The sequence below is a fragment of the Agelaius phoeniceus genome, chromosome 2 (genome assembly GCF_051311805.1).
Source record: "Agelaius phoeniceus isolate bAgePho1 chromosome 2, bAgePho1.hap1, whole genome shotgun sequence".
In the NCBI taxonomy this organism is placed as follows: Eukaryota; Metazoa; Chordata; class Aves; order Passeriformes; family Icteridae; genus Agelaius; species Agelaius phoeniceus.
Genome location: NC_135266.1, coordinates 43,049,942 through 43,075,190, shown reverse-complemented (window position 1 = coordinate 43,075,190; position 25,249 = coordinate 43,049,942). Strand labels below are relative to the sequence as shown.

General features: G+C 40.7%; 1 protein-coding gene across 2 annotated transcripts in view; it reads left to right on the top strand.

Annotated features, from left to right (window-relative positions):
• The first annotated feature begins 6,792 nt into the window (after positions 1 to 6,792).
• The window catches only part of GPC6 (glypican 6), a 731,795-nt gene continuing 713,338 nt past the window's right edge, over positions 6,793 to 25,249 (top strand). For both annotated transcript variants that reach the window (XM_077173559.1, XM_054628114.2), the window contains exon 1: positions 6,793 to 7,699. In XM_077173559.1, coding sequence (XP_077029674.1) covers positions 7,318 to 7,699 — 382 coding nt within the window. In that variant the 5' untranslated portion in view covers positions 6,793 to 7,317. The remainder of the gene's footprint in view (positions 7,700 to 25,249) is intronic.

Genomic DNA, 25,249 nt, shown 5'->3' with positions numbered 1-25,249 from the left:
CTTGCTGAACAGCAACATAAGGTTATTTATCTGAACAAATAAACTTAGGAGAAGTGATTCTTTTATTTAATTACATATGTGGGATTTAGTGTCCTGAGGACAGAAAAAAACCCCAAAAAACTAAGACTTACACACTGATTTTATATAAAACCTTCTGAGTTTTGCCATTTAAAGGTCAAACAGACATGAGCTGTGTTGAATCAAGCTACAAAGTACTTCTGGGACTTAGGAAAGTTTCCCTTTCATGGAATACTACTCAGTAACAAGTCAGAGGGAGCTGAAAAGGAGGGATGATAGGGAGGAACTGTGCTTTCCGATGAAGCAAAACATACTTTTAGAAGGAAGTGGCTGTTGAGCCAGGGATCTTGTAGAATATGGTAATTCCTGTGAACTGCCCTGACTGTGGGAAGTGGAAAAAAGGATAGGTTTTGACAACCTCTGTAACACTTGCAGGGTGTAGTTGGTAAACTGGAGGTTTATGAGGGATTTACAAGACATGCACATTCAGTGGAGCTCTGCACTGCTTCCTGCTGGAAGTCTGAATTCACTGAAGGCACTTTATAAACTGGTAATTTTCCCAGATCCAAAGATATAAGTATTTACTTTATACTTAGGTTACCTTCTGTTCTAGGTATCTAAGATCAAAACCAAATGAAGAATGTAATGTTTGAATGGTTGTATTGTTTCTGACCAGAGGGTAGAGCTAACAGGCTGTTTCTCCTCCAACAGTGTCCCAAAGCACATGCCAATGGAAAGTACAGGAGAGGACAAATTTCTACAGATAATCTCTCATCTTGGCCATTTGGTTGCTGAAGTTATTCCTGAGCCAGAAGTCAGCTGTGTATTCAGCAATTCTTAGGTAATTTCTTTTCTATTGCCTTGTCTAATCTTCCATGGAACCACGTAAATCTGTATTAAACATCCACAGGAAAGAGACCATAGTAGCAATTCTTTTACATGCTACACAGTACTCTATTTTGATTATGGCATGTTGTGCCCACTGCATGACAACAAGGTGATTACATAATTCCATTTAGACTACCAAGGAAAGTGAAATTATACTACTGTGCCTGAGGTGTATCTTCCTTGAATCCTCAGGTTTCTTGCCTGTCTTTACCTACGAATGTGGCTTTTCTTCTCTCACAGCTTTTCAGAACACGTGTGTGTACAGGAATCAATGCACCATTGCAACCTCCTCCCACCATTCATTTGCTTATATTCCTAAAATATATTTTGGTTTAGAAAACTGAAAAACCCAAGAAGACTGACAAGGTAAGCATGCCAAGAAATAAAAGAAAATTTACTCTCCAGTAAAACTGCAGCTATTATCATAATGCATATTCCAAGTCAAGTCTAAGATGTCCCGTATTTTTGCTGAATGTATCAGCTTGTGTGACTCGTTAGGCTCCCATTCATTATGGAAATAGACCAGTAAATTACAGCTTTTGCAAATGCAATCATTATAGCTGTAACTTACAAAATATATTAAGCCCTTTGATCTTTGTCAGAGAACATATCATATACTTTTAAACACATTGCTCGGAAATGGTAATTCAGAAACTATAAACCTTACATTCACAGCTTTAATGCATATATTATGCTGTACATTTATATCAGAAATAATGTCCATATTCTGTCTATTGCAAATTATCGCTTTAAATTTCAGCTGAACTGCAAATTGATAAAATATGAATGAAAATTGTCCCCAATGAATACCTATGGGTTTTTTGCATTACTCAAGACTATAATCTAAATAAAGCTAAATTTTTTTTCTAGTGATAAGGTGTTGCAAATTGAATATTTTGACTCTGTGATTTTGCTTCAGTGTACTCTGTAGTTCAGTATTTTCTACATCCAGGTTTAGGCAGATTAAATGACACTACCTTAAATAAGTAGATAGAAAAAAATTAAGAAAATTATTACAATGAACAACAGCCCTGGCTTGTTTGCTGTAATCCTCACCTGAAAGGAGCAATGGTTCTGTCCAGATATTTTGACTTACCCATTCAGTTTCTGCGCATGAACTTCTACTATTTGTTCACAAAAGTTTTCATAAAATGAGCAGCTAATATAAAAAGTGGCTATTTTCCCAAAATAGCATAGCCTGCAGATTTCAAGAGCAACCACTACTGCTTATTGCTTATAATTAATATGACATCACTGATTACCACTTATAAACCTTTTTTATGAGAGCCTAAGCCTCCTATACTATGCATAACTGAGCATATGGAATCTTAGATCATTTTTTGCCTTCTGTCTCTAAAAATTTTCAGAAGAAAGAAAGCTAATCATATTTCATTATTCTGTGTATGTAGCAGGTCTGTTTTCTTGGCCAGGAATCTGAAAACATTTTCTAAGAGGACTTACCTAGCAGCTGTGTTGACAATTCTATTTTTGAGTGCAACTTCTAGAGAAAGATGAGTTTTTCACACCTGTGCCTCTGGAGCTCACTTTTTGGAAACAACTGGGCTTTGCATTAATTTTGCAGCAAATACCATTCACTACAAAGAAAAAAACCTGAAGTTTCACCTTCTAGCACAGACTGCTAAGGAAGAGCAGTCTGTGCTACGTGGAGAAAGTTTTTCTATGAAGGCTCTGGATAGAACATGAAAAAGCAGTTAAAAGGCACCTTTTGATGCTGCAATGTATGCCTTCATTGAACTGCTCTTTGAAAAGTTTTATTGGGACAAACTCATAGCTCAGTTTCAATCAAAGTATTACCTCATTGCAATTAACCATTTCTGGACTTCTAAAGAACGATATCTACCTAGTGTAGACACTGTAAACCTAAAAAAAGAACAAGTGCCTTCATATCTGTGCTCATGGTTTTACAGTAAAAGGAGCATGTTTGGATTTCCCTTTGGGTGTGCAAAGCCTGGAGTGTGAGTGACTTGGTCCTCAATATCAAGGATGTATTCTGTACTCTAAATTCTGTACTTTGGCAACCTGTGTGTGGATGGAACTTCCCCTAAAATTAAGGCAACATCCTAAAAACCCTCCCACCCCCAGAGCAGCTGCAGTGGTGCAGGGGCTGGTGGTGTGAACAGAGGCCATCATCTGCCTGCAGAAATAGCTGGAATGTCAGAGCCACTTCACCAACAGAAATTCTATCAGACATCTGAGAATCTTACTGATTATTTCCTCCACCACTGAAACATTCATGCTAGAAATCCATGATGTGAAAGCTGCAAATCTAGGGAGTGCATAGGTTTAAGGGAGAATCGAGAAGTCAGCTTCTCTTTTTTGTGAAGCTGAGTTATGGAGCATTTTGACATTTGCCAAAGCTTTATTGTCAAGTCAGGTGAAAGATGCTTTTGTCTATGCAGTCCCCTTAATACCCATGACAACAAGGAGAGTTTTTTGATAACACCTGAAAATAAATCAGTGTATCTTTCAAAGTAACATCATTTATCCTGTTTCTAAAGGGAAATAACTCAAAAACATGAAAAAAGGAGCAAAAATTCCTTGTACAATCTCAATCTCATGCCTATGTACTACACACTATAATGTTTAAGATCTATAATCATGTTTTTCCACTATGTCCCTGAATTGTTCAGAGCTCAAGATCATGACTGCTTTGCAAATGATGCAGCAATTCAATACTTATTTTTTTCCTTATTGTTTAGAGATTCCATAAGTCCCTTACTGCAAACCACGAAACTGTCTCAGCCATGTGAGGCATAGTATTCCAGTGGATGAAGGAAATAATTCTGGCTGCTGCTCCACTTTCAATTGATGCTTTTATAATGATTGGGTGTGAATCATTAGTTTTAATTCACTTTTTATAGAAGTGTTTGGAAACAAAGGTTAAAAATCACGTCTTCTATATTTTTTGCAGATCTTTAGGATAAACTTTGCAAAAAAACCAATCAGTACAACTTCAAATGAATGAACACCTATTTTGAATAACTTGAGGAAAAAAAAAGCCCACTAGTGGTAACCGTGGCCAGCAGATGCACTGCAAAGTCTTCATTCTGAGCAAACATCTATGTTACCACATTGAATGTGTTTGATGAAGGGGGCTCTCCAAGAGGGTAAAAGATTGATTTTCAGACTCACTGCCAAGTATGAAAACCATTAAAAATTTATTTTTAAGTGCTATTATATCTTTCCGGAGAAATACAAAAGACACAGAAACTTTCCCTGGTGATCAAAATATTTCATATAACTAAAATAAAATGTTTCATTTTCATGCTTATGCAAATGAATTGAGTTGTTGAAAAGTACTCATACCCAAAATTGTTGAAAAGTATTCTTACCCAAAATGTAGGAAAAGCCAGCATTTTACCCAACAACTTAGCAGTTTAAGCTCTTTCACTGATGCACACCAACTCAAGATCAAGTCCATCTCTTCCAGAGAATGCTTTAAGTTGGAAGACACTAACCACCATGTTAAGGAGAAGAAAGGAAAGCTTTAAAACAAAGTTAGAGATCTTGTCAAGAGTTGTGAAACACACCAGTTTTATGGTTTTATTTCTACGGTTCAGCTGGAAAAGGATGGGTATGATGTGGCCACCTCAAACAGCCTCCTAGTGTGAGTCCTGAAATAGGAGAGCTTTTAGCTCATGCCTATGATCTGCCTGGCAGAAGGTGTTATGTTTCTAAGTGATTGCTAAAGCCACTGGCTTAGAGTGCATTCTGACCTGGGCTTTCTTTGGAGCTCTTACACTTGGTAGAAAATTAATTACATGCAGACTGAGAACACACAGTGATTCTCCCATGTGATGAGTAGGAGATTTGTTGAAGCCAAAGAAATACCTGTGTTTAAATGTGAGCTCCTGGGAGAGTCAGGCATTCCCTCCACATTCAGGACTACAACACCACTGGCTGTCTAGGCCACTTGCATCTGAGGCAGGATTCAAAGGTGGAACTAAGCCTGACTTTCCCATAGCAAGTTTCCCATGTTATATAAAGGTTATATCATGCTGTCATTGTCTTATGTAAAAGTGCTAATTATACTAACAATGGTATGAATTCAACTGGTATTTGCAAAAAATGCAGGGGTGAACATGCTCAATTTTTTTTTCTGGCAGATTCACATTTTTCTTATAAAATAATTACCTAGAGGCACCCCTAAATTAATCACAGGATCTCTTTTGCTCTTTTTCAGCGATTTGTGCACTTCAGAACAGTTTGCTGATTTTCTTATTTGCATATTTGAATCTGTGTCAACTAACTTTCCTGTGGGTTGGAGAAATGCTGAAGATTGGATTGTGGGGGAGTCATGCTCAATATGTGGTAAACTAATGCTTGGCTTTCACCACAGCATAGAAGACAGTTGGAGCAATCGTGAAGAACTGAGGTATGTTTAACATTTGTAACACCCTTCTGATCCTCTCTTGGGGTGAACTGAGTGTATCTTCCACGTATCTTGCACACCCTGAGATCTTAGGAACAGATCTCTCAAAAATTTTCTGCGCAGTAAATACACAAACTGTGTCTAACTTTTCACTAATACGGGGCACTAACACATACTAACAGCTTGTCATTTTTAGTGGGCAGGTTAAGACACTGAGCTCTCTGTTTGTAGCTTGTTTAGAGGGCTCCACTTGCATCCTGTCCTCTGGCAGAAGAAGCTGGGTGATAGCACTTGAGACTGTTACAACACACCCAAACACTGCTTACCCACCGTGTGCACAAGCAGTGTCAGAGCAGTGTCATTCTGCTGGGGAATGGGAGGGAAAAGGAGAGGGAAGAAGAAGGAACGACAATGTGGGAGAGGTAAAACAGGAAGGGAGGCTGGAGGAACACAGAACGCCAGGTGCGACCAGGCTGCATACACTGGCTCAGACCCAGAACTTACATGGCAGCTAATGTGACACCACAGCAGTACTGGCACCTAAAAATTTCTGTCTAAATGTGAATTATGTATCTTGAATTATGATATGTCATGATACTGCTCTGTGGCTCCTCACTGATAAGTCAGTCTGCAAGATCATGGTCTTTTATTTCTTCTGTTGGGCCTTCTTCACTTCTTTCTGTGTCTGACATCTCTCTCTGTACTTTGGACAAGCTATCACACTTCTCTACAATACTCATAAAAAAGCACTGTAATATCTTTTAAAACTGTACTTTTGGATTTTGCTATCAAATACTTTACAGAATATTTTTCTCTCTCCCTAACCCAAAAACAATTCACCTTGCAGGAATTTTCTTCACTTACCCCATTCAGTTTTTTGCAGATGTTCATTTGCAGAAAAGAAATTTATGGTTTTGTTCCCCTGCTCTCCTCTCCTAGGTTGGCAGGAATTATCCAGGTCAAGGACTATCATTCTTGTTTTCTCATTCTTTGTGTGATGCACAGAAACATCTTTCCTTTGCTCTTTCCTTTAGAAAATGGACTAATCCTCATTCTAGCTTGTCAGCTCAGGTGTGCAACAAATAATAATGGGGAAAAAGTATTTAAGGGGCCCAGTCAAACCCTGGTACTACAGAGAGCAATACTGCCGAGAAGTAGTACCTTTTTGACAGCTTGCTAGCAGGCAATTTGTAATTTTGGGTCTAGGAGCAGCTGGATTTGTGGTGAGGAGGAAGTTTTCGGGGCTGAGGGTGCTTTTCCTTCCTTCTGCCAGCAAACAGCGATCCACGCCAGGATTTGCTTTCCGCTCCTGTATTCGGTATTTCGGCGATGCAATGTGTAGCACGTTTCTCTCTCTCTGTGTGTGTGTGTGTGTGTGTGTGTGTGTGTGTGTGTGTGTGTGTGTGTGTGTGTGTATGTGTGGTGTGTGTGTGTGTGTGGGGTGTGTGTGTATGCATGTGCAGCTTTCCCTCGCAGTGTCTTGTCTCCAGGATTTCTCCCTGCCTGGCTCCGGAGGCTGCTCCAGCGCTGCGCGGAGCAGAGGTTTCCCCGGCTCCCGTAAATACAGGCACACGCATCCAGTGCACCACACGCACGCACACCACACACACACACACACACACACAGAGGCACACAGGCACGCTCCGAGCCGCTGTCCAGTCCATCCCCACGCCGGCTGCTTTCCCCACCGTCTCCATCCAGCCTGGTAGAGGCGGCAGGCACAGCTCCGCGGCGGATCGCGCTGACGCTGCCCCGGGACTCCGCTCGCAGCAACGCGCCCGCGGTTTTAATCTTCATAAGCTACAGAAGCTACAGACAGATTTTTACCCTCTTTTTTCCTTTGCCTTTTTTCTTTTTTTTCTTTTGGCTGTGGGGTATCTTCTTGTGGTTTTGGTTTGGTGGTTTGGGTTTTTTTTTTCCATTTTTATTTTTTTCTTTCGGCGTGGGGCGAGCGCTCTGCGTTTGGAGAAGGAGCCGGAGGGACGAGGCTACCGCTCTCCTGCCCCCGCCGTGCGCGCATGTGTGTGTGTGCGCGCCCATCTCCCCCCCGCCTCGCAAAAGTTTGCCTGGGCGGCCGGGGGGCTCCCGGGCCGCCGCCCCCGCAGCCGGGGGGCGCGGCGGAGGCGCGGCGGAGCGGCGGAGGCGGCGGCGCGGGACTTGCGCGCCGCGCGGGAGTTGCGCTCCGCGCCATGCCGGCGGCGCGGGGGGCTGCGCGGCGCTGCGCCCTGGCGGGGCCGCTAGTGCCGGTGCCGCCGCCGCCGCTCCTGCTGCTGCTGCTGCTGCTGCCGGTGCTGCCGGCCGCGGGGACCGAGGGCAAGGCGCGGAGCTGCGGCGAGGTGCGGCAGGCGTACAGCGCCAAGGGCTTCAGCCTGGCCAGCGTGCCCTACCAGGAGATCGCAGGTAAGGACGGGGCCGGGCGCGGCGGGGAGCGGGCAGGGCTGGCGGAGCGGGGCCGGTGCTGCCGCCGCCGCCGGGCTGCGCGCACGCCCCACGGAGCGCGGCCGGGATCGCGGCGCTGTGTGCGCGGAGCGGAGCTGCTCTGCCCGCCCGGTGGCACCCGGGGGCTTCCCGGAGGAGCGGGTGTGTGCGTCTAGATAAAGATTAAATAAATACAGAAACTAAGGGGGTGGGGGGTAAATAAAAAGGGGTGAGAATGACGGGGACGCAGGCAGGCTCAGCCGTGTTTCTGTTCGCTGGCTGAAACTTCTTGAGAGTTGCAGCCGGGCGGCGAGAGGCAGCGGGCAGGTCCGCAGTGGCGGCTGTCGCCGCTGCCGCCCTGTGCCGGGGAGAAAACTTTGCCCTCTGCCCGCGGGCACAGGGCGTGATGGAGGCGGCGGAGGAGGAGGAGGGGGCGAGGAGGGCAGTCCTGCTCCCCTCCGCACCCTCCGCGGCCCCAGGCCGGCAGGGTCGCCCCTTGGAGGCGCCGCCGGGCGCCTCCGCCGCAGCACGGATCGAGCAGAGGCACCGGCTGCCGGGGAGAGGCACCCACACACATGCACGCACAGCCGCCCGGCAGCCTGTTACTTGGCTCTTCCGTCTGTTGAAACATGCCTACAACAGGTTATATCGCAATCCGCCTACGAAGGTGTTGGGAACAGTTTTTTGTTGTAATTCTATTTCCCTACTTTTCCATACAACCTTATCAGTATTGCATCGTTAAGACTGAATGAATAAAAATACGTTTGGGGCTGAAATTCATTTGGCAATCGGAAAGCACCACAAAAAGAGAGCTATTATACGTGAAGATATGAGCCAGGGCTGCTTAAATCGGACTGCTTGAGCCCTCAGAAAAGGTTTATGCTTCGCCACTGGCACTTTGCTGTTAGGTCCTGCTATTTGTAGAGTGAATTAGGTGCTCCTCGGTTTGCTCGCTTCCTCTTGAAAGTTGGAAGCAGTAGATTTATCTTCCTTGAGGTGAAATAATGCCACAGTTATTCACTGTGTAACATTTAGCACTTTACATGAGGAATGATAAATGTAGAAAATCTCAGGACAGCGAGGCTGTAGTTCACAAAGATACAGGGGAGGTTGTTCCGTGTTGCACCTTCATCCCTCAGGCTTACTGATTCTCTGGTCTTTCTGTACTTTTTCCTGTAATTTATATTCAGGTTGCTCATCAGTTATATGAAATCATGAAATCTCTCCTGTGAACCACAGATCCTTTGAATATGCAGTCATGCTTTCCCTTTGCTCAATGTTACACCAGCTGCTTTCAGACAGAATGGTAGGATATCCTCGGTTACATTAAAAAAAGAAATTCTAATAAATTTCAGACTTCTATTAACTTTGGGTAAACACTTGTTGCTTTCAGCTCACTGAGAAGTTTTATTGTTTCATATATTTTCTGAATGTACAGTGCAAAGTCGACATGCGATTTTTAAGTAAGCCCAGCATTTACAAGTTTCTGTTGACATGTATCAGTACAGAAAGACTCAGAGTAATTAAATATATGATAGTAGTTCAATCCAAAATTACTCCACAGTTTCCTGCTAAGTTTTATAACTAAATCTGCTTTTATGATTAAGTACATGACTTATGGGGGTGTGAATTTTTTTTTTTTGAGCTTCCTGTTGAAGTAGTTTGGGGTTTTTTTGTGGTTTATATTCCTTTTTGCTAGTTGGTGTATCAACTTTTGAGCAGTTCTGTTTGTAGCTGTTCAAATGAGTTGTTGTAAGCCTAGGGTTGCTTTAAAGTGTGTTTCTAAGTGTGTTGTTCTTGTTCAGTGCTGCAAGGTGGGGTAATAGCTGTTCATACAGCATGGGCTCTTGTTAATGTTAAATTGCTACCTGGTGTGATGTTGGAAGTGTAGTTAAAGCAGTCAATATACAGGTTTGAGAAGCTTTTTTCTTCTTATATTTTTTTTTTTCTTCATTCTGTCTTTTTACCATCATTCTGACTTGGTTAAGGAAGCAATTTGTTAGTGTTTCAGAAGTGTAGTCCATCAAAGGCCTCATGTTTTAAGGAGTTCAAAGAACTTTATTACAGTTTTATTTCTGAACAAACATTGCGTTTTCAAAAGATTTTGCATCAATGTCTTGATAATATGATGATAAATAGTAATACACCGTGTGCTTTGATTTAACAGTAGTCATGTTTTTTGTTGTAATTTGTCTAAAAGCTACTTTCTAGCTACAGCTGTTGAAATGGTAAACTGAAGACAGTGTGTATGTACTAAGGCAAAGTGTATATGTAGTGATGTAAAGAGCTGTGAAGAATCTGTTTAAATTATAGAGGCTATGGACATAGAGAGATCTCTCTCTGTTGAATGGAACTGCAATGCAAGAGACTTGTTAGATGACTTCTGTAGCGTTATTTATACTGTCACTCACTTTTGCACAGAGATGGTAGAAGTTACAGATGAAAAAAGTTGTCAGTTTTTGCTCTGTGAGGAAGAGTTTTCCTATGGTATTTTGTTGCATGTGAAATATGTTGAAATATGTGGCAGTAATGTGACTACAGTTGTTCACTGTACTTTTACAACAATGCTAAATTGTTCTATGTGATTTTATAGAACATATCTGTAATCACCCTTCTGTTTCTGACGTCTTGTCTAATTGTCTACATTCTGGTGCTGTGACCTTCACTGGAGTACAGCACATAAAGTTGTTTTCTGACATAGCTTAGCAAAGTAAGTCCTCAATAAATGAACTTTACCTCAGAATGGGGGGCAGAGGAAGGAAATTTGAAGTATACTTGGTAGGCTGCTGCGGGCTGAATTCTGTGCATCAGTCATATGCAGGGTGAGTAGCTGCAGCTCGCAGTGTGCGCTTGGCTGTCCTTGCAATGGGCTCCTCCCTGAGAGGAGCTACTCTGGCTACTCTCCGAGTGGAGTGTCCTGTGTGTTAGAACTCAAGAGGTCTACTGTGAGACTCAGGTTACCATGACCCAGCATTCATGAGTATTAGTGGAGCTCCTGAGCACTTTGCAGGAAATGCTTTGCTGAGGGAAAGTTCGTAATTTGAAAGTCAACACACAAGAGAAAAGTCACAGAACATGTATTTTGGCAAGACTTGTTTAGCTCCAGCCGTGCCTTCAGTAACTTACATGGTCTTGGAGGAGGCCATGAAAATGAGCCTCCTCAAGTTAAGGTTGGATTGTGCCCTTGCCTCAGAATTTTCTGAATGAAAGTGAATGTCTGTGTAAAGTAGTGGCTGTGTCTGCTTTGTGCCTTTCCACTTCCAAGGTGAAGGATGTGGGGGTTTTGTGTGTTGTGGTTTTTCTCAGTATTTGGTTTTTTGTTTTGCTTGGGGGGTTTTTACTATTTGCTGAATAATAGTTTATTTAGATAAAAACTAAAACTGTTCTGATAAAGCATCCAGCAGTAAAAGTGTTGAATTGTTGAATTCTAAATGCTGTGTAAGAGGCATGTGAACTTTGTTCTCTTGCAAGGATGATGGACGAGATTCTGGCAGCACAGTCACCATAGTCAAAGTGACTGAAATGAAAGCAGAAACAAACCCTTCATTTTGAAGGTCAGGAGTCACTTGAAATTGTGCTTTGATGAATAGGCTTTATACTGGCATAATACAGAGGCGTTGACTGAAGCCAGCTAGCATACATAACACAGTTGCTTGTAGCTCCTAAGTGGTAATAATAACAACGATAATAATAATAATAATAATAATAATAATAATAATAATAATAATAATAATAATAATAATAACCTCCATAGTCATGCATGCAATGGAGCTATTAGTCCATGTCAGATATTCTCAAGATATTCTTTCTGAATGTTTTGCTTTCGTATTCTAAAATGCAGTAATAGATTGACAAAATTGGGAAAATCCTCCTGACTGAGTCTGTATCCAAGTACTTGTTCATTAATACCTTCTTTTACTGTTTCTCTGCTGCTCTCACTGAGAGCTGTGAGAAGAAAGTGCCTGTAGACCAGGAGGTAGATGGGGATTCACAAACAGACACCTTGTGAGGTTGCCTCAGCAGTATTAAAAAAGAAATAGCCTTGCTAAAATAAATACCATATTCAGTGCAAATTTGTGAAATCTTTTTTGGGCCATTAGACATTAATTCACTCTTGATCTCCATGATGGCAGTGAAGATGGACATGGAATTTTATGTAAACTTTAAACTTCCTTTTTGTTTGAACACTGTTGTAGTTGTATCCTCCACATTGTGTGTGATCCCTCTCACCTCCGTTTGAAGTTGCAGTAATTGCAGCATCAAGAGTCTCTCTGATCACCTCTCCTTATGGCCTCCCTTATTTTCCAGTTGTGAGTGCATGGTGCATGCTAATAATTTGGCATGTGCATGTGATTGTTTGGAAGTGCAGCCTTCCTAAGACCTATTTTTACTGTCACTTCTGTACATATTTATTGGTTTGTATGTGACTGATGCCATTAAGGGGAATACAACTTATGTATGCACATCTAAAACCTAAAGGTGATGTTTGTAAGATCTTGGCCTTTGAGAAGAAATAGCATGTTTTTAATGCTTATAAATAATTCAATTTTGAATGAGAATTTTATATCTCAGCATCTGGAGTTTCCCAGTGTGACTTTATGCTAAAGTATTTTGGAAAGAGGGACTTTAAAATAGAAAAGGCAGTGCTTTAATAATTAATGTAATTATGAACTTCAGTCTATAGTCTCTTATCATCTCTTTTATTTCTGTTGTCAGTCTGATTTATCATCAAAAACATACCTGAAGTACAATATTTTCTACACTTCTAAGTGCTAATGTGTTAAACTAAAGCTGTAAAACTAATGTGTTCTAAAGCTGTATTAGTACTTGTTTCATCATATGCTGTTGTGAAATACTCCTGAGATTAGGTGGTGTTCAGACACCAGAGGTCAAGCACTATGTTAAAAGCTCAGGCCATTCTTTTTTATATTACTGCAATAAAGAATATATTCATTTCATTCATATTACCACTTGGCTCTCATAAAAGGTCAGTTTCAGCTGAATGTACAATTACTTGCAAATGGCAAATCTTATAACAAGTGATCAACAATAAAAGCTTTTCTGGGTAATTTGTCTTTAAAACTACTACCTGCCATTTCTTTTGAATGACTTGAGCATCTTGCAGTTATCACTTGGAGATCTCTGTCTTATTCCCCACGATACATCTAAGAAAACTGTGCATACTAATCTTCCTTTCTGCTTAGTAAAGTAAAAATGCATAATTACATTAAAATTTCTAGTTGAAATAACAGGCTTGGTGCTTAAAACTCCATTATGGTATCAAAGTATCAGCACTCCCGTTACTAGCAAAATGAAATTACTTTTCTAGTGAACTATGTCTGTATGCCCCCTTTTGTACCTGGTTAATGGGTGCTCTCTCCCTAGGAAGGGAACCCACATTCTGTGGTTTTGACTGTTCATGCTACCAGCCATAATTATTTTAGCAGTTTAAATATGTGTAAAAGAATTAACACTTCTTCAGAAATTCCTAAGAACAGCATATAAAGGTTGGTTTTTAAAGGCAGAGTTGTTATTATGCTAAAGAGAGAGAATACATTATAAGATGCAAAAGGAATTTAAAATGTGTTGCAGATGGTAAGAAAACATATGCTGGTAAAATTCATAGCACTTTATTCCTCTGTATGTAAAAAAGGCCTAAAAACCTACTGAAACCAAGATTTGCTTTCTTCCCTACCTCTTGCTCTAGAGCTCCAGCACACATACAAAAAAAATTAGCTCCCCTAAGAAGAACATTTCTAGCTGTTGTTATAGGAGGCTGTCACAAAGACCATCAGCTCTCTCCAGTGAGTTTCTTTTGGCTAACGTGACCTTTTCCTTCCAGTAAGTGGAACAGCAGCACTTTATTCTGTTGAGCAATTGTGGAACACAGAAGGCACGTGGCATTTGGAGGCAGGTGCTGCCAAAGATGTGCTGGAAGAGGTTCCCTCTGACTGCACAGGTGACAGCAATTTGTGTCCTACTGTGACATCTGCCCAGCAGAGCCAGTCTCTGTGGGCAAAGTCAGGGGCTGTGGGTTGTGCTGGGAGGGTTGCTGTCCCCTCCAGCCACTGTGAAACCTGAATGTGCAGGGAGAGGCTCTGCAGCACAACCCCGGCTCTGGGATGGGATGGAGATCTGCTGGCCACCTGTCCTCATCCTGATTTTCAGGGTTGGGTACAGGATCTGCTTTCAGTGCACCAGAAAGAAGCAGCCAGGGCTGATACTCCTAATGCAAACAGTAAATTGCTCTCCAGCTCACCTGGCCTGTGAGGTCTTTGACCTTGTGCTTCTAATGGCCTTTTAACAGTGTCTCCAGCTGAGCAGCAGATGTAAAGGGTACTGAGCATCTCGAGCTGTTTTTTTTTTTTACTCCTGAAAGAAGCATTTCTACAGATGCTCGACAAACAGTAGAGCCTTGAACCTGTTCACTGACCTGTTGAGTTTAAAATAGCAGGGCAAATCTCCCCAAAATAAGTGGAAGTGTCAACTGCTTTTAGTAGGTGCTGTGGAGTGGCATTAAGTAAGTTTGCTTACAGAGTAACACACAGTATCTCTGTGTGTATATGTATGTGCATGCAGGGGTAAAGTTACAGCTTTTACCTGGAGTGGCTTCAAAGTCCCATTTAAGGACTGAAAGAGCTAGGGAAGTTGTGCATTACCAGAACAGGTGCTTGCAAACCAGGTTGAAACTTTATGGGCCCATCTGACCAATACCTGAATGCAAACATTAGGGACAATGAAAAACTACACAGAACTCACTTCATATATGTCAGAAAGATCAAAGGCTAAGTCAACCATGCTAGTCCTACTGTTTGGGAAGTCCAATTAGTTCAAGCTTGATGCTTGATTAAGCAGTAGGTCCTATAACCTGCCCTGTAAGTCAAAAGCTAGACTTCTCTGTTACCAGAAATAGTTTTTTTGCCAGTCTGTGCAGCTCTTGATGTGTTTGTAATGGTAGCAACATATTTATCTGATGTTTTTAGCCATGTCCCTTGGCTCGTGTGTTGAATTTCTAACATGCTAGGGACTGCAGGATCATCTTTTTGGCATTTGTATGAGTTGGCCTTGGAGAGAAGTCACTGCATGGGGTGAGGCTTTCGTACATCTCGGTATCAGATTGTGATGTACTGTAGTGGGAGAATGTATGTGGATACTGCTGTGGCTGGAGAACTGTGGAGGTGTGTGGAAGTACTCCAGACCTGGCAAAATACATTCTGTAAATGCCTCACTGTGGTTCTCATGTCAAATGGCTGTGGATGGCTTTTGAGTTATTGTTGGCATCCCTTATGACCTTGGAGTTTGTCTTTGAGAGCAGTAATTAACACAGGAAACTAAAATGGCTTTCTTAAACAGGATTTATGTTTTGAGGAGTGAAGCATAACAGTGGGGAACAGATCTTTATGTGCAGTATCCTACCAAAGGTACGACAGCGGTGCCTGATGGTCAGATGGCCAAGGTGGCTCTTGTCATATTCTGTGTACATTTCCTGTAAGTTCTTTTCAGTTCAGGATTCAGGTTTCCCGTTTTCAGGAAATGTTTCTCTGAGATGCTGACCTGAACTGGAAAACTGATCTGATAGCAAATCCACCAAAATATGGGAATGTGGGAATACCTGAAGTCATGATGAGAACATGGGGCTGACGATCTTTTGGTGTCCTTCAGGTAGATGTCTTACAATTCTGTTGAAACTGCTAGGGAAAGTTTGTCCATCTTTTCTCATGTGTCACTGAAACACAGCATGGCAGTAGTATAGTGATATAGTATGGTGTAGCAGTATAGTTCAGAAGAAACTATTAGCAGCTGAACATTCTTGGCTTTATCTCCACTTCTGTTCTTGGCTTTCTAACTGCATCACCATCAACTTTACAAGCCATACTAGCAAAGTCATCTGTTCCCCAAAACTGATGGAGCTGAACACTTGCCTGGGATGAGGAAATGTACTTAGAGATGTTACTACCTTAGGGAAACTCTTGTTTGTTATCATGTCAGTGTGTGACAGTTAATGTGGTCAGTTTAGTGGGTGTCTGCTGATTTTATGGCATGTTGAATTTGGAGGTTAGGAGGCAAAGGGATTAGGTTGTTAGACCTCATGTTTGTATACTGTTATTTATCGCTGTTTTCATGTTTCAAATCTTTTCTACACCTGAGGGTGACCATTCCCAACTCTGTGCACCTTTGACCTTACAGTTGTGCTCACAGTAGCACTGAAATAGAGGTGGTTAAAAGCAGTGGCAAAATGCTTCTTTGTATGTCCTAAGTATCCAATTGTCAGCCGTGAGACTTCAGATGTTGAACAATTTCTAAATGCCTTCCAGTTTCTTAGTAACCTTGTTTTTAAATGAGTGCTTGTCCTTAAGAAGTGTAAACAATGCAGTGACAAATCAAAGGCAAGGGCTGATGAACAGCAGTGTTCAGTGGCTCAACCTGATCAGTTTTCTGTCTGTTACAGAGGGAAAGGAGCTGTGAATACAAACAGCAACTTCATCTTCTTTAGTTACACAGAATTGATTCACAGAGTAAACACAAAATATGAATATTTAGTTCTCTGATATTAGCTTTTGGCTTTACAACTTTAACATATATATTAATACTGCATATAAGCAATTTAGGCTCCTTTGATGAGAATAGATATATATCATTTAATCTGTCAGCACTATCTTTGTTGTAGAGGAATATGGAAAATACCTATTGAACAGTTTCTCAGTCAGGCCATTTTTCCTTTAACCAGTTAGAGTCATTTTAAGTTACAGTATTCTTATCTGGTCCAATCTTTGCATAGCATGCATGTATTTAAAACTGTTTCCAAAATTTGATGTCAACTCACAGTAAAACCTTCCTTAATAAAACAGTTTTTATTTTGTGAAATAGTCTATCCTTGCCTAACAGTCCTGTTGCAAAATAAAAGAGGGACGACAGGTAACTCAATTCAAAATTGCAAAGTAAGTAGTGTTGGCTAGACCTAGAGGTTTATGTGGTTTTGAGCCGAAAATCAAAATCTAATTTAAAAATGAAAGTATTTAAAAGAATGGCACAGGGGATGTTTATTTATTGAATTGATAACAAGCAGGAGCAGTATTCCTTGACCATTACTATTCCAAGAGATGTTTTTTGTGCTGACTATGGCCTGGCAATAAGCACTGTTAATGGAATACCTGGAACATAGCTAATGTTCACTGATTAAAGACAAACACCTGTCTTTGCCCTGTAGCATGGCTGATGAAGTGGAAGGACTTCCAGAAAGGACTTCCTGAAACTGAATGCTGAAACAGGGATTAGCTTGTTCTTAAAGCTGATCTTCAGAAGTCCTGTACTGTTCTTTAAATGAGAACTCCAAAGCCTTTTTCTTTTTTTACTACTGAGACAGCATACTAAAAGCCGTGTGTGAACTGATTGTAGTCAGATTGGCTCTGAGGCACTTGCACGCTTCTCTTTTTAGTTTTTTGAGTTAAAGACTCCCCCCAACTCCCCAACCTGATTTTTGCCTATCTGCCTCCATTAAATGTAGCTGGTGGAGGAATTTGGTTGAGGAATAATTGGAGAGGGTTTTTTTACAAAAGTAAATAGAACAGTAAATGATCCAAATTTAAAATCGCAATTTAATTGTGAGAAGCACTGAATAAATGCAAGGAAGAAACAGTCCTATCTCCACAGAGGTTCCATTTCACATTTATGTCAGTATTTCTTCATGAGACTTACAAAATCATAATGTCATAGTTATGTACGTACTGTTTAAACCTTTCTCTGTTACACAGACATCAAACATAATACAAATAAATCTGCTGCTTAATTTTTTAGATGTCCCTCTAAAAGACGCCAGCTTCATATCCTGGTGAGATTCAACAGTAATTGATGGATCGTTTGTGGATGCATCTTTGTACCTTGTTAATTAGCAATTTAGAGTTTGAGTTTGCTTTTTAAAGCAGCTCCAGCTGGACACTGTAAATCATTGTCTAAAGCACAGTCTATGCTCAGCACAGAAACTGGCCAAACCACAAACTCTTTCCACCTCGTATACCAAAATCTGGTTGCTGGTGAATACTTAAACACATAAATACAGATCCGTGCTGAAGTAAAGCTTTTTGTATCTGATGAAAGTATTTAAATTGCTCCTTTCACAACAGACTAATTCTGTCTCTTCAGCCTAGAGGAATACATGGAAGCATGGAAGTATTATGTCCACAGTGTATGAACATATATATATATATATATATATATATATATACATTCATAAACCCCTGTATCCAGACAGCTCCTTACATTCAAAAAGTCTGCTGAGATTGTATCACATTCTGAGCTATATGTAACAGTATGGATAACGAGTGGATTGCAAATTTGGATTATAAGTGAGGTCCAATTGTCTTTTAATAGTTGCATCGTTTTCCTGTCATTTTTAGTTTTTTTTCTTCTTTGAGTGTTCTCGAGTAATTTCCATTTTTCAGTGACAGGATGGTCACTGATGCCATCATCTCCATGCCTAATAGACTTCCAGCTAAATCTGATTTTCCTCTAGAGAGGAAATGCTACAGAAGTTCCCTGTCCTTTTCAACTGCAAGAAGCGCAAAAAGCCAACTCAAGATGAAGCAAATTCTACACTTAAGAATGGATTCATCCAGATTTTATTCTGTAATGCCAAACAAATCTGATATCAGTCCATAAACTTCAGCTGGCTTGAAGAATCATGTGTGTCACTTTGCTATTGATTTATAAACTTCTGGGTTATTTTTATAGTCCTTTCACCATCATTATTACATTTATTGTACAGCACAGACAATAAACCTTTCTAGAAAGAGTAATGGCATTGGAAAATTAGGATCATCATCATTTTAATGGCTGTTACCTAAGTGCTCATCTTTTTGTTCCATTCTGTGGCTTGCCTGATGTTTGGAGCTGACCAACCTGTTGCATCCAGTGACTATTCAGATGAGTCATAAGAAAAGGACTGATGTAGCAAAATAAAACTTCTCAAAATGGGTATTAATGTTTCTATACCTTTATGTAAATCCAGTATAGGGATACAGAGATACAAAATCTTAATCAGTTGAAATGGGCAAATATGACATGAGTCAGTTAAAATTTTCAACAATAAGCATTTTGGGAAGTTGATACTAACAGCTAGCAGCCACATTTTCTGATTAATACATATTTGTATTTTTGACACACTCATATGAAAGGCAAATTTGTAAACACTACCAATATTTATTCCACAAATATTTGTCTCATTTTTATTTCACCCTGCTGCGATCTGCAAGTGCTAATCATTGGAACCCTTTGGAGCAAAGGAACTTATCAAGTTGCATTAGATATAACAGGAACAAAATATTCAAACAAATTTTTGTGGAAAAAGTGTCTTGGTTGATCTAATTTTACAAGTGAGCTGCAGGCATGTCTTTTAACAGTGAGGAATTAATTTGCAAAGGCAAGTTATAGAATATATTCTGAACATTTTCGCAGTTCCTTACAGGGAACTTCTCTCTTCTAAATCATTCTTTTTCATTCTGTCCACAACACTTCTTGTTTACGCTACACAGACACATATATACATCCTCATTTCAAAATAAGAAAAAAATAACAGATAATTCAGTTTCTAAAGTTTATTGTCATTGCTGAAATACTTATTGCTTCCACAAAGAGTTAGGCCATCACTGTTTTTACTGATACAGTTCCTTATTTTAGGCAGCTGCCTGCCTTGCAAGATAATTTCTCATACGGGTGCTTAAGGCTACAGGATACAATGCACGAGGGAAGTTAGTTAGAACAACTGAGTAATCAGCCAGTGAATGTGATGTAGGACAAAAACTCTGTGTGTGCTGCTTGCTGATGAGTGAGAGAGTCGAGTCCTCCCTCCTCCTTTTGAGACAACATCTTCAAGGCAGGTTTTTGGAAGGATGCATGTGATGCATTGCTTCTTTTTGAAGTAATCCCCCTGTGCATAAATAGTGTCTCATAATAACAAGAAACAACGTGAGAGTGGAGAAGGATGTTTTGCAATATGCAAGCAGTGATAGGACAAGGGCAGTGGCTTTAAGGTGAAAGAGGATAGGTTTAGATTAGATGTTGGGGAGAAACTCCTTTCTGTGAGGGTGGTGAGGCACTGAAAAATGTTGCCCAGGAGTGTTACGTATGCTGCATCACTGGAAGCATTCATGGCCAGGCTATATGGGACTTTGAAGGACCTGGTTTACTGAGAAGTGCCCCTATCCATGGCAGGGGGTTGGAACTTGGTGATTTTCAAGGTCCCTTCCAACCCAGATAATTTCATGAACCCAAATAATTCCATGAATTCCATGATTCTGTGTTCATTGAGACAGAGAGGATTGAAGCAGTCCAGCTGGAGAAAGACTGTCCTTCTTGGACATCCCGGTTAGCTATCCAGCACTGCTAGCAGTACGGTCGCACTCTCCCGATCTCTGTGGTTTGGGACAGCACCTAAGGCAAACACCCTGTGCTATGACAGCAGAGTGACCTTGTGGTAGGACATGGCTTGGCTTATAGTTCCAGTCAGCAGAAATAAGAAGAGAGTGCTCTCCAGCTGTAGTACATCTAGATTCATTGGCTCCCAGTGGAAACTGACAACCGAAGAGGGTGAGGGTTGCAACAGCTGATAAGGAGGAAGGGACACAGGGGAGGAGTCAGTCCTTGGACGAATAGGGTTTCAGAGGAGTGTGGGATACAAAAGATTGACTTAGGGAAAACACCAATGGGGATAACTTGAGGGTGGGGTCCCAGCCCCTGAGCCAATCACTTGATGCTCTAGCTGGAAGTTTCTAGAGAGTTCTAGAGAGAAGGGTGGGAGTGCCGAGTGATGGACAGGGCACTGGGGAGGGATTTGAGAAAGGGTACAATAATCTCCAAGGCAGCTGGGGAGGAGTTGGAAGAACCAGGGCAGAGCCACCACATGATAAGGGGGAATGGAACAGTCCAACTTATACAGACACAACACAACAGAGGATGTTTTATTTTGTGCCTGTGTTTTAGCACATCACTGTTAACTATTGGAAGTGCACATGATTATTGTTGAAGTTGAGTTTTGGGTAGGCTGTAGTTCCAAAAATGGTTTGATTATTCCTCAAACATGTGCATGAAACAGAAAACATTCTTGGAAGATGTTTTTATTTTCCTGTTAGTGGGAGTCGGTGGTGGTTCAGAATGGTTCCTTCTATACCCTGACGAGGGGTTCAACATTTTGTGCTCTATAAATATATATTTTTAAAGGAATATTTATATTTTAGGAGTAATACTGTAAAAACAAACAAAAATGTCCCATGAAGAGTCAGCAGCAGAAATCTTGGTGTTATCTGCTAAAGATGAAGCTGTTCTCCTAAGGTGTTCCACTAAGGTTAAGGTACAAAAGAGAGGTCTTGCACATCCCATGGGTTCTGTCTGTTTCCAGTACAAGTTTTATTTTCTTTATGAGCCCAGATATAAACTTGGTATTGGGAATAGTAGCAGCTTTAAAACTTTCTCCTGGGGAAATCGTTTGACTTTTGGAGCACCTTAGAAGGTTGCAAAGGTATTGCTGGCCAACAGGCACAAAATAATTTGATCTAAAACTGAGCTCTAGGTTGCTGTTAGAAACCACCAAGATAATAAGTCAGTTTTAGAAAAAAACAGGTTCATTATTTTTTAATTGGGCTGCTCATCAAAAATGCAAGAGGTGTTCCAAATATCACAAAGTTTAAAGAAATTAAGTTCTGATGAATTCCACATACATAACATGATTAATCTATCGATTATACGCTGCTGACCCTCACAAGTGAGTTCTTCCTCCTTTTCAAATATCTTCTCAGGTGAAAAACAACACAAACATCAATTTAAGCAGTATATAAATACGAAATTAAGTAAGTACTTAAAATGAAACTTTAACAACACCAAAAGCATATTGGCAAGATTATTTCAGGGAAGAATTAAAATAAATGACAACAGCTTTTCTTTGTGATTAACACCATTATATTCTCATTCATTTATGACATTATATTAATTCAGGATATTATATTCATTCAAGACTTACACAGCAGTTTTCAGAGGAGCAGTGTAACAACAACATGACAAAAGCAATAAAAGACACAGAACTAATAATACATTTGATATTGAGAGAAAGGAGGATGCAGAGTGGGTTGGGAAAATTTGGGGCATATCTGCATTTAGCTTCCTTCAGAACTCTGATGTAGGAAGATGTAGGAACTAAAGAAGCATTTCTTGTGCAGTTACATAGACATAACTGTGACAGAGGAGGTGGATATTTGGTGGAATGCTCTGAGTAGACTTACAAGGCTTTCTGAGATTGGTTTTTTACTTTCACTTTCAGTATAAATTCTCTCCTTGTCACTATCAATTCCAAAAATAAAACAAGGATAAAAACTCTCCTTCTAAAAATTTTGTAGTCATTTTATAGGGGCTTAGTACTGAACTCAAAAGTGAGTGTGACACTGCTATCACTTACCTGACTGTGAGAGTGACTAACAACTGCAGCAGTCTTGTGTGATGTCTTTCTGAAAGTCCCTCCCATTAGTGTCTTGTCTTTCACTTCCTTTGGTCCTTCCCTGAACATCCCCTAAGTTTTCAGCATCTCTGCATCCCCCCTTTAGCACATCTCAAAGAGCTTGATGCAGTCTCAAAATGCTCTTGCCTCTGCAAACATCCTGTCAGCAGTCCTTCGCCTCTGTACACAATTACCCTGTTCCATGTGCACAGCATGCTGGGGGAAGAGTTTCTTTCTTTGACTTCTTTTTTTGTTTCATATCAGATACAACAATCTCGTCAAGAAATCGTTCTTCTTGGGCACTCATGAGTAGCTGACCTAGTGTCCTCTAGTTTTCACTGACTAGGTTACTAGAATTCTTTCACCTTTATTGTTTCTTTGGTCCTTCCCAGGAGTTAGTATTTAATTTGGGTTGCCTTTATTATAAAGATAACCTGACAGTAGATTTCCAACAGCTTCACTCCATGTTACCTTTTCCCAGCTGCTTGATCTTTTTTGTTGGATTTTTTTGGTGTGTGTCCATGTCCTGGCCCTGCCCGCCCCCCCTCTCCTTTCCCCTCCTGCATTTTTAAAATTGCTCTTAGTATTGTGCTTCTGCAACTTCAGACTGTAGTTCTACCCACCAGTTACTGAAAAGAAGATATCATTTAGTGTGGTCTTCTTATATTTAGGATTTAGCCTCCTTTCAGTGAATTTTCTGTCAGCCTTTTCTTGGAGTACTTTCTGACTAAAGCCTGTCAAGACTATTGGATTTTAGAAGGGCCAGGACTTCTTTATTTGCCCAGAATTTTATTTTCTGTATTATTTATTTTGGGAGATAATTTTCTTGAAAGTTAGGCCATATGTAAGAAACTCCTAGGGATATAGAGAGGAGTCCAGTGAGTTTAGTCTTTGAGAAGGAACAAAGCAGTGGGGAGAAAAAGTACACAACTTTGCTTCTGCAGAGCTATGTAAAAGTAAAGAAACACAGGCTGAGTTTTGCAATATCTGCTGGAACAAAAGACATAATAACTAAAGTAATATTTTGTAATTTTTCTTGTTTACAAACTCTAACTTTACAGTTCATCTGTAATTAGTATTTTATTCTTAGACTGTGGAAGTTAAGCCCCATGGAATTCCTTTTAAAAAAGGAAAAGCAGTAGCTGTCCATCCATATTCCTGCCACAGCAAAGGCCCCAGGAGTTTTCTGCTAAAATTCTCCTATGCTCACAAGAGCTGCAGAGGCATCCTTTGTGAGCCAGCAGATGGGGCATCTGTGTCTGTGAGAGCTTCAGGTAGGAGATGGCAACAGCTTCACAGTGGTCCCCTCACTCTGCTGTGAGGTGAGTAATTAAAAAATCATGGAATGTTTTTGTGCTTAAAGGCACCACAAAAATCCTCTAGTTCCAGCCTGCCTTTCTTGGGCTGGGACACCTTCCAGTAGACCACATTGCTCAGAGCCTAAACTAAACTGGCCTTGAAGAGTTGGAGGGATGGGGCAGTCACAGCTTCTCTGGGTGACCTGTTCCAGTGTCTCACCATCCTCACAATGAAGAATGTCTTCCTAATATCTAATCTAATCCTAGATTAGATTAGATATTTCAGTTTAAAGTCATTAAAAAGTTTAAAGCCATTCCCCCTTGTCCTGTTGCTGCATGTCCTTGTAAAAAGTCCCTCTCCAGGCCCTGTTTAGGCACTGGAAGTCTGCTATAGGTTTTCCATGAAGCCTTCTCTTCTTCAGACTGAACAAGCCCAAGTCTCCCAGCCTGTCTCCACAGGAAGGTGCTCCAGCCCTGTGATTATTGTCATGGCTGTCCTCTGGACGTGCTCCAGCAAATCCATGTCCTTCATATGAGTCATTACTGTAATGAGCTTCCCCTGGCATCTCAGGTGGCTGCACTCCAGGCACCAGTGCCTTGCAGCCCACCTACAAACGATGTGGTGTTGCCCAGGTGGGTCAGGATGCCCTGCCTGATGTGACCTACACTGAGGAACAGCACCTGTTGCCTTGTGAAGTAATTTAGTACTGTGTAGAAGTACTAAATTAGTACTTCTAATTTAGTAGAGTAGAAGGTATTGGATTGGTTTGGATTTGGATGTAGAAGAAGGTATTGGATTGGTTTGGATGTAGAAGAAGGTATTGGATTGGTTTGGATTTGGATGTAGGACATGACTTCAAATAAAGATGTTAGGAATGAGAGGTTTATTGAACTTTTTCTTCCTCACTTTTGGAGGAGGGAGAAATATTAATAGCAAACAGCAGTAGAGATGTATTTTTGCTTCTCAATCATCAGCACTTTGGGAAGAATACAGGCAAAGGACAAAACAAGAAAAAAGCAGCCACAAGATAGAAGTGGCGGGATGTGCTGAAAAGCACTGCCTTTGCCATTCTGCTGTAGTCAGAAAAGTCAAAATCAGAATACAGGAATGAAAAATGACTGTCTTCTAGACTGAAGCCTGACAAAATTGCAGTGAATATAAGCTAACTCCAAGCAAAGCACTGCTTATCCACCATTTAACATGATGTTGACTCTTAAGATGAAAAGTGTGATAGAGTATTTGGGGAGTGGAAAATTAATTCTTTTTCATTAGCATGGCAATTTTTAATGTCATTATTTCATAATTACTCCACAAAGTTTAGAGTAGGGACATTTAGCATTGCCAGTAGCTTTTTCATCTTATCAAATAGCACTGAAAAGGAATCAAAGTAATGAAATCTAAATACAAAATTAATATGAAATTGCCAAAGATTTGGCTTTTTTGTTTGTTATGTTTTGTTTTGATTTATACAGATACACAGGCTTTAAGAAAAAGGTTTTTTTAATAAAAAAAAAATTAAAAAAAAGATACAGTTTCAGAGTAATGCATGGAATAAATTGCTGCTGCCTAAAAGTTTGGAACACCAGAGGTAAATGCAACTTCAGCCCGAATCAGGACTGAGGAATCACATAGTGTGTGGCACCACAGGGCTCACTGATATATTTACTGCTGCTCTAATCTCCTTTACTGGCCTGCACATGGCCAACAGGCACAAACTTTATTTGTTGACATTTTTATGTTAACTGTGCTTTTAG